Source organism: Phaethon lepturus, unplaced genomic scaffold (assembly GCF_000687285.1).
Source record: "Phaethon lepturus isolate BGI_N335 unplaced genomic scaffold, ASM68728v1 scaffold20519, whole genome shotgun sequence".
NCBI lineage: Eukaryota > Metazoa > Chordata > Aves > Phaethontiformes > Phaethontidae > Phaethon > Phaethon lepturus.
Genome location: NW_010565779.1, coordinates 6,017 through 16,139, shown reverse-complemented (window position 1 = coordinate 16,139; position 10,123 = coordinate 6,017). Strand labels below are relative to the sequence as shown.

Genomic DNA, 10,123 nt, shown 5'->3' with positions numbered 1-10,123 from the left:
TTACTCTGAAGAAAGCCGTTATACTTTGTGAAGATTCTGTCTTTGAACAGCTGGAGTAATGTTACCTTGTAGGAAAGTAGTAAAAGTCCGCTTTGAATCTTCTGAATTTTGTGTAGACTAGGTGGGAAGCTATGAACACACCTTGACTAGAGAGATACAAATCAATCCTGAACTTGTCATAATGCAGTGATGGACAGCAAGCCCTATTCTATCAACAGAGCTGCAGCTTTTCCAAAGAATCTGCATCTGGACCTCCCCACCAGGACATACGCAAAGAACACAACTTTATTTTCACTTTTAAAGCGTAAAATACATCTAAAAGTTAACAGCGTTGTATTCATTTAAATTCTTCCAAATCATGGTGATTCTTAAACCCAGACACAGAAATACATAGAAAGATATGAAGTTTAAAAGTCTAATAGTTTTAGACTCTACTAAAACTGTTACAAATCTTCAACAGTATACGATACGAAGGAACTATATTTTCAGATGCCTTCATTTGAACTCTATGAAGTTAGGGAGCTAAGCCAGTCTAGAATATGTAATTACTTGAAATTCTAATGAACGTATGAGCCTAGGGAGCTGACACTGCATTTCATAATCTCCGAGCACTGGTCAATGTTCTTTTTTATCCTGTAGAACGTTTCCACATATTCAGAACGACCCAGAAGTTCAACAAAATCTTCATCGTGCGTTATCACCAGAAGCTGAAAGTTACGTTGTTGCGAGCGGCTTTTTATTATCCTACAAAGAGATATTATTTAGCGTGTACTTATCTATATCACATTCTAGTTTTAGAGAACTTGTAAATACATAGCACAAAAATATTTAACAAATTACATGAACTGTCAAGCAATCTAATGCTGATTAGCAACTTTTTTTACCCACTTAAAAAACCCCTCAAATTATTTAAGAAATATTTTTTCTTTCCCAGATAAATGAGAGGGAATCTAAAACTACTGCTTTGCATGTCTATTTGCAGATGCCAACTTAAAATACAATTAACTTCTGCTGACTACTATTAACATTTGAAAAAAATCCATCTTTAAGCTTCACAAGAAGAGATCACTTACTCCACCAGGGCATGTGCAAGAGACTCTATGTTTTCTCGATCAAGATTGGTAGTAGGCTCATCTAGTGCCAATATGCCACAGTTAAGACAGAATGTTTCTGCTAGAGCAAGACGAATAATAAGAGAAGCAAGCACCTAAGGAAAAAAAAACCCACATCAAAAACATCAAAAAATCTCACTCTTAGAAGTGTTTATAGAGGAACTACATGTAACATGCTATTTTTAATGCCGTTACAAACTGTGACTCAAGTTTACATAACAGTATGCTGATAGTTCACAAAATGACAGTACTGAAAAACTACATTAGAAGTTCAAGTTTGAACTGAAAGATCCATTCTACAAAGTACTGTCGGAAAAATATCACAGAAGTCAAGTACTCAAAATTCAAGAGATATTGGAAGTAAGGATTCCAATCTGAGGTAAAGACACTACAACATTGTCATTGGCATTACCCCTACACTCCGTTCAAGCCCCACTCTACTGCAGCAGGGATGGTGGAAATCTGTATGCGTTTCACTAAGTTTAAGTTACTGCACTCCTGAGTACTTACTAAAAGTGAAGACAGTAGGATTTACCACCGTGCATGTTGGTTTTGTACTGACATGCCTAATCATATTATTATTATCAGATCTCCTGAACTAGTGAAAATGACAGAACACTTGATGGAAACTGTGCTGCCGAAAATACTTTCCAATTATCACGACTGTTGGCATCACAGTTCATGATCAAAGAATTCTCAGAATATAAGCTAAGAAACTGTGAACAAGTTTCACTCTCATTTACATAGGACTCTAACGTAACATCCTAGACTACTTTAGGAGAGGACGCATTTTTTGCCTATACTGCTGTTCTATAAGAAGATTCGGATTTCCCCCAAAATTAGTATGGAATTTTCAAACCCAAGTACACATCTACACTAGGGTAGGAATTAACTCAACAGCATTTTTCATATTCAAGCAACAACACAGCATTAATCTTCTCATGACATTCATTATTCTATCGCTGTATGTAATTAAAAATATTGTGTATTATTTTGTTCCATTCCTTGATTTCATTTTCTACTACTGTCTGTACCATCTGGTCATGGAAAAGGCCTGGCTGCCAATGAAACTCTGCTGGAGTAAGCAACACAGTGGGAATTGCTACTCTGGAGGTAAGGAAGTAGGCAGTTTGTTACTTCAGATAATGGCAATTCTTCTTCCGCATCAGAGAGATCTAAATCTGTTGCCATCATAGCCCTTTCAGCTACTGCTAAGCAAAAGGAGCCTGAAAGCTCCAGCTCCCACTGTAGAAGAAGAAGGAGAATATATCTCCCTCGTACTATTGCAGTGTCCTCAGGCTAGGTTGTCACCGGCACCTTGCACAGCCAGCCTTAACTGCCAGGAGAGCTCTCCAAGTCTTTTATCTACAGTGCAGCAGGCACAAAGGATGGGTTCAGATGTTTGGAATCATATATTGCACCCGAGCCAGTCTACAGAGCCCTCTTCACTACGTACTAAAAAAATGCTATTACCTTTTGCCCAGCACTGCATCTTCCTCGCATATCCAGTGCTGTATCTCCCTTTATCATTACTACTCTATAATTGTAACTTCTCCTTTTGTCAGAGGCTGAGACGTTCTCATCCGCATCAGAACGAATTTCTATATATTCAATATCTGAAAATGGGAAGGAGACAGTTTTTACATTACCAAAAATCTTTAAAAATATCATAGGATTAAGCAGAGCTGAGAGGTATAATATGCAGTAGCCATCAAAAATTCTCTTCGGAAGTCCCACTAATAGATATGTCTTTGAAATTAATTCTTCCAAAATTGGAGGAATGACCTCATGCAGTTCCCCTGTCTCAAGGAAACCGTAACTTTGGAAAACACAGAAAAGGGAAAATTACCTCTATTTATCCTGTAACTAACTACATAGTGTGTAATAAAGAAGATTATCGTGGTGACCAACATGTAGCCTTTAGAATGGAGCCAACTATTTTCAGATCCTGTATTTTCAATATTTTGAACAAACACTCTTCAGTATGCAGTGCTCAATATCATATGTCTATGTATGGGCAAAACTACAAAAAATTACATACCTTGTCCTCTGTAGGTGCTTCGCCAAAGATCACGAATTATTTTGTTGATTTCTTCCATCTTCATGCTATGAAATGTCATTATTGCTCTAAAGAACAATGACGAAAAGTGCAAATTGTTAAAGATGCAGCCATGGACTGCTATGGACTGCTATGGACTACAGGAGATTAAGGAAGGCAGTGGCTCCCTTTCCATTCCCTAAATATTTTTACTAAAAATGTAATAAATACTAGTTCATTTTGAATGTGTAAGTAAAGATTAAAACACACTCTATTGCAGAAATAATTCTACTCTCACAAACAGCTCAGTCTCAAGAAGCGGGAGAGTAATGAAGATATGAAGATTTGCACTCTGTCACTCAATGGAGAGGAAATTAGCCTGACTTTTTAAGAGATTTATAATTTATTTGTGAGGTGTATTTTCAGACTGACACCAAGACGACGAATCTGATGTTAAGTCTTTCAAAACAACAGCAACGTTACTCATTGGTGCAGTCCCCCAACAGTGCAAATAACTGGGTCTCAGTAGGAAGAAGGGCCTGTGAAGTTTCATCAGAGCAGAGAATTCTGTATCAAGAATATAATTTATAATTACTCAAACAGATGTTATGATGAGCGATACCTTTCTCTTCAGCAACAAGAGTAACAGAGGATGTCATTAATAATTTTCAATTTAATTTTCCCAGTTAATATTTCAACATGACTTCAGTTCAATAATAGATGATTCCTTATGAAAGCATTCAAGAAAGGACAGGATGCTACATTTCTAACTTGGCTTTTTAAAGAAACAAGTGCTCTGTAATGAAAAAAATGCTTGCTCAATTTATGCCAATGTCTTCTTTCAAAAAAATACAGTGGAAATAAAATACACTTCTGAAATGGACTTTTATATACTTCTCCATACACTTTTCCTACCTCCCCTTCTACAGGAATTATTTCCACCTGGTCTGGGGAATACTGAAGTATAAACTCTAATAGGATTTGTTAAGTCTGAAGAAAGAAGAAAGTGTTTTGAACTGTTTACTTAATTAAAGCAGAGAATGCATTCCTCATCAATTGATCATAAACCTCTAAATATTAAGTCAATAAAGATCAACTGATAGCACAGAACACCCAAAATGCTGGTTTTCCCAGCTACAGATACAGCTTTCAATCTCTGGCCATTAGAGTTAACATTTCATCTCACTGATTTTTTAGACGATTACCAATAAGTGATGCTTATCTATTTTTCTTGAAATTACAAGACTGATTTCCTGTTTTGCCTTAAATAGAAACAATAGATGATCTGATACCATACAAAAAGATTCTGAATTCTAAAAGGCAAATTCTTGGAGTGCATTTCCATTTAAGCTGAAAGGGGAGAATTATACATCCTCTGAACAATAAAATCTGGATTAGCCTACATTCTAATATTAAACGTATTTATTTTATCATTAAAACTGATTAAAACAGGGTTCCTCCATACCACTGTGTTTAATAACAGTACTTAAAGGGGGCTTATAAGAAAGATGGGGACACACTTTTTAGCAGGGCCTGTAGCGATAGGACAAGGGGTAACGGTTTTAAAGTAAAATGGAGCAGATTTAGATTAGATACGAGGAAGAAATTCTTCACTATGAGGGTGGTGAAACCCTGGTCCAGGTTGCCCAGAGAGGTGGTGGATGCTCCATCCCCGGCAACATTCCAGGTCAGGTTGGATGGGACTCTGAGCACCCTGATCTGGTTGAATTTGTCCTTGCTCATGGCAGGGGGGTTGGACTAGATGGCCTTGAAAGGTCCCTTCCAACCCCAAGATATTAGGAAAAAATTCTTCACTGAGAGGGTGGTCAGGCATTGGAACAGGCTGCCCAGGGAGGTGGTGGAGTCGCCACCTCTGGAAGTGTTCAAAAAACATGTGGATGTGGCGCTTCAGGACATGGTTTAGGGAACATGGTGGCGCTGGATTAATGGTTGGACTTGATGATCTTGAAGGTCCTTTCCAACCTAGTGATTCTGTGACTAATCACTGAGATCTGTCTTCTCAACTTGGAAAGTTCTCATCCATTTAGTTTCTCTTCTTGACCATTATGCTGCACCCTCAACCACATTACTATTCTTCTGTGCTCCTTTTTCCAGCATTATTGGACCGCTTTTAATTCAAGACATGGGTGTATTGTGAATTTATACAGTGGCCAAAATGCATTGGGAACAATTATTTGTTCCTAATATTAAATTTATCCTTCTGCCACTGAGCACCAGTTTTGTATTTCCTGAAACGTATCCGTTGATTCCAAGATCCTTCCGCATTGTCCATCAAGTTGCAATAGCTCACTGCAATTCCATCATTATAATTGATCATACAGTGTTTTTTAGGGAGCCATATGTTTTACTTTGTATTTGTTTACAAATTTTGAGATGCTATTTTTGGCCAGTCAGTCCAAGACTGGAAACCAAGCTTCCAGAGGAAGCAGAAACAATCACAAAGTTTACTACACTTTCCATCAAATGTTAAGACATGCTTCTTTTGATCTTGCCTTCTCTAATGTAAGCACAAAACCACCCACACTGGAAAAAGGGCAAAAACCACCTCTATATTGCAATATTGTTTAACAAAAACACAACTGTTTACCCCAGAAGATCACAGGGAACAAGAAATCTACCTGGCATATCTTATTCATATTAAGATACCACTGGAAGATGCTAAAACATACTGCTATAGAAATAAAAGTAGTATGAAAAACTATGCAAGAAAGATCTGGGTTAATAACGAAGGATTTAAATACAGATTTCACCTTTCCTAAACTCGTACTGTGGAGTTTATGTATTTTGAGAGAACATGTGAGACACCTTCACCCCTGCATATCTTGTAATACTTTCCTCTACTTCCCTCAAAAAAAAAAAACAAACCCAAAACCAAATCAAAATTACAGGAAGAAAGGAAAACCATCAGCAATTTTGGGAGACACACTTACAAAAACTTCCTAAAAACACCTTCAAGTGGAAAAAAAAAAGGTTATAGAGGAATAGGGTCAGAGGAACAGCCTGCAGCTCCACTGGCTCTTCCACATGTTTTCATAGGAAAACCAAAGTTGAATGTGCTCATTGTCTGGACATTCTCTAACCACCACAGGCAACACAGCACAAGATTATTTCAGAGAAGAATTCAGCACAGAAGGCACAAATGGGTGATGTGTTGGGCTCACTCACTATTATCTCTCTCAACTTGAATTGCTGCATTGCAAATATGAGTCCTAACATGTAGAATCATAAATAAAAAATGGTCCTACAGAGAATTGGGAATAAAATTATAACTATCACTGGACTTTTCTATGACTATATTAAGCTCCAATTATTACCATCAATGCATTTACTGTATGTATATTATATACATTAACTTACACATTTCCTGCATACTACCAATCCTGTGCAGTCTGTAGTATATTTTCATTAATTTACTTTAAAAGGTGCACCTTCTTATGTTATCTTAACATTTAAATGCATGATTTTATAAAGACAAAAAATTATATACCTCAAAGAATTGTATCAATTTACTATCTCTAAGTTACCCCCGGAAGTCTGAAATTGAAAGCTGCTTTTGCATCAAGTTACTGTTTCGCATCAACAGTAATAAAGCCTAAAACATTTAAGAACTACCCTCAAATGACAATACTTACTTATCAAGAGCCTTGTAATAAAGGTCCAGATCTTTGTTCACTAGCTCTGTTGTTCTCATAACAATCATCATCTCCCTGTATTTTTCCTCTGCATCTTTGAATTGTGACTCTCGAAGTTCTTTTTTAAACCGAACAATCTCTTCCTCAAATCCACGTTGTCGGCCAAGTGCAACATGATGGTTTCTTTTCAGAGATTCTATTTTCTCCTCTAAGTGTTTCTGTTCACTGTAAAACCATAATTGATATACAAGTCTTTTGTACTTAGTGTTTCACAATTTTTTAATCATGGTTTGAGTTTATGTCAGACAGTAGCTCATTATATTGTTAACTATAAGGTCTGCAAGTTAAAATTATAGTACTAACATCACTGAAATTAAGACATTATTGAAATAAAAATATTTTAAAGTTTGTTAGGAACATATTCAAATCACTATTCTGAGTGGGAGAAACAAGTTATCAAGTTCGAATGCCAAAGTACTATATGTAGAAAGATATAAAATAATTCATTTCACAGATGGAATTAAATTAGGGCACTGAGCAAAATAAGGTAAGTTAATTGGGTAATCTCTAGAAATAAATACTTCACACAGAAGAACCAGCACAGGGCTAATTTCTTTTCAGAAGTGTTTACTATCTAAACAATTAATATTAAACTACTAAAGTAAATATAAAATATGCTGAGACTGCTGAGACCTAAGTGAGCAGAATGAAACTGAAAACTAGTCTTATCCAGAGACATAAAGTCTTTTTTTAAATGTGGGTTTAGTATGGGCACATATGCACATATATGTATTTCTAGCTAGAGGCATTATATAATTTCACCAAATCATTTATATTGTCATCATGGGGATAATACGCAAATATGAGTTTGAAGGAGGAAGTGCTCTATGTGAATGGGGAGAAAGGTGGACCAGGAAACCCACTAAACCAGAGTGAATATTACATTCAGATATTCAGTGAATTCTTGTGCAAAACGTGCTGTTTTGAAGATGCTTACTTTTTCATTTGCGGGACTTTCATTTCTCCCATCTCCTTCACAAGTTGTTTTATATTGTCTTCAACTTCTTTTAGCTCTTCATTCCGTTTCCTCAAAGTAAGATTATCTTCTAGCCACCTTTCCTGTATCTACCTCCACAGAAAGCAAGAAGTTGTATAATGTTTCAGTATATTGATTCTCAATTACAAAGTATGAGTTCTGCACAACTCCAAAACATGCTGCAAGCATCAAGTAATTGACAACAACAAGAATTATCACACTGAGAACGTATCTTGTGCCAGAAATAGGGTACAATGGAAATCAGCAGTATTACTTCATATTTCAATCTAAAATAATAGCTTGCAGTATTTATTGTCACAGGCGAACATAAAAGTGATCCTGTGTGCAAATCCTAATCAATGTTTTAAAAAGGGCAAGTAGTTTAGGATGAAATTTAATGAAGTCCCCCATCTCAGTTCTACAAGTTAGTAAGTGGTGGAGTAGAATGGGGAAAGACAGGTTTTGTATAAAGAATGTAAACAGTATTTGAAATTATATACACAAGAATTTAAAGTACATGACAAAATCTGGAGTAACTAACAACTTTCGGTACCTTACTTCAGAAGGCAGGTATTGTCCACACAAAGATACTTTTGAAAATGCTGGCTATTATCCCAATAGACTTAACCCTTTTGGAAATACCACGGAATTGTACTTAGAGATACAAGTTTTCTAAAATCCATCTACCTTTGCATATATAAATTTCAAGATTTTTTTCAGCTTACTGCATGTATAGCAGCTATTCTGACTAACAACTGATTAAGTAAATCAGGAGGAGACAAGCTCTGCACTACTAGAGACCTACGCAGACTTAAACCAAAACAAGAAATTATTTCAACGATGCAAAATACAGTTTACTGTAAAACAATGCATCTACCTTTTGAGTGTCAATATCTTGTCGAATCATTTCCATCTCTTTACTTATCTTTTCCTTCTGTTTCTCACAGGCAGATAGCTGGGAATTTACTTCATGAAGTTCAGACTCCTTTTGCTAAAGCAATAAAATGGTATACAATTTAAACACAAAAGTGCTTTTAATGTCAACTTTTTGTTGACTGTTTTTTAGGTTACCTTTTTGTAGTCGTCTTTTCCTTGTTGAATATAGTTTTCAATTTCTTTCACATACTTGTTTATATCTTTAACTTTCTCTTTTATGCCATTTATCTGCAGGGAGAAGATTTCAAATGAAATGCAGTCTTATGTCCAAGAACTGATAGGCTATATAACAAAAATTAGATACTGGATAACCCTGTTGTCTAAGTACAATTTCTTATCATATCTCCCTTTAATTTACTAACAAAGCCTTCAAGCTTTTGAAACCCAAACAGTACTTATTACTGTGAAAATGCTTCCCAAAGCAAATGCTAAATAACTCATTTGTGCTTACACAAGAGAGCCACTTCACCTGAGAAAAATAGTCTCGTCTCTTGCAAAGACAAGTTATAGTCATCCTTGTTATTTCTCTTAGATCTATTAGGAAGGGCTTTTAATACCATTGGTCACTAAATATTGCCAAACGTCCCTAGAAGCGTTTCGACAAGACTGCCAAAGGTTAATTACAATTGAGTTCATCTCCTGACTTGGTTATGGTCCTGTTCTTCTGTAAAGGTTCCACCAATCTAAAGTATTCACTAAAGTCACTGCTGTTTCCTAAAAGCGAACTCATTACCATGGCTTCCATTCATGGCTGAAAAACAATATATATTACTACCTCCCAGCTATGTCGAAAGCAAACCAACCTTCTCTTGTGTTTCTTTATTACTTGCAGTCCTTTTATTCATTAGATCCTCCTTCTCCTCCTGCAGTTTTTCTAAAGTTGCATCCAAAGGAAATACCTGTTCTTTTGCTTCCTGAAAAGTAGTTGGAGAAAGTTCTTTTTATTCTCTCATTCTCTTAAAGATCAACATTTTTTCAAGTGGTAAAAACCTCGTGTGGTTACTTCTTTTTTTTTGTGTGTGTGTATTAAAAAAAAAAGATGTGAAAATATGTATTAATAAAGTTTTGGAAATTACCAAAGATATGCAGTAGCAGCACAGGACAAACATTTAAAAACACATCTGATTTGATACGATTACACACATTATTAAATATAACAAGATTATTTTTTTTTCGCAGGACAACAAAGCTGAGGCTTAAATAATTAAGAGTACTTCCTACCTTGATCTCTCTGCATAAGGACTGAACCTCAGTGGTTAATTCCACTGTTTGCTCCTCCAGTTGTCGACGACGCTGGATACTGCTGAAAATCTGAAGCTTCTCTGCTTTAAGATCGTTAACTGTACTC

At 35.9% G+C, this 10,123-nt stretch overlaps 1 protein-coding gene across 1 annotated transcript in view; it reads right to left on the bottom strand.

Moving 5' to 3' along the window:
• Window positions 1–543: 543 nt before the first annotated feature.
• Window positions 544–10,123, bottom strand: part of LOC104627168 (DNA repair protein RAD50-like) — a gene marked incomplete at its 5' end in the record, with an annotated part of 15,091 nt that continues 5,511 nt past the window's right edge. Inside the window, 10 exon segments of the mRNA XM_010295291.1 lie at window positions 544–744; window positions 1,074–1,207; window positions 2,586–2,728; window positions 3,154–3,239; window positions 6,804–7,028; window positions 7,801–7,928; window positions 8,717–8,830; window positions 8,911–9,003; window positions 9,579–9,689; window positions 9,997–10,123. The exon segment at window positions 9,997–10,123 is cut by the window's right edge and continues 32 nt beyond it. Of these exon segments, the coding sequence (XP_010293593.1) occupies window positions 558–744; window positions 1,074–1,207; window positions 2,586–2,728; window positions 3,154–3,239; window positions 6,804–7,028; window positions 7,801–7,928; window positions 8,717–8,830; window positions 8,911–9,003; window positions 9,579–9,689; window positions 9,997–10,123 (1,348 nt within the window).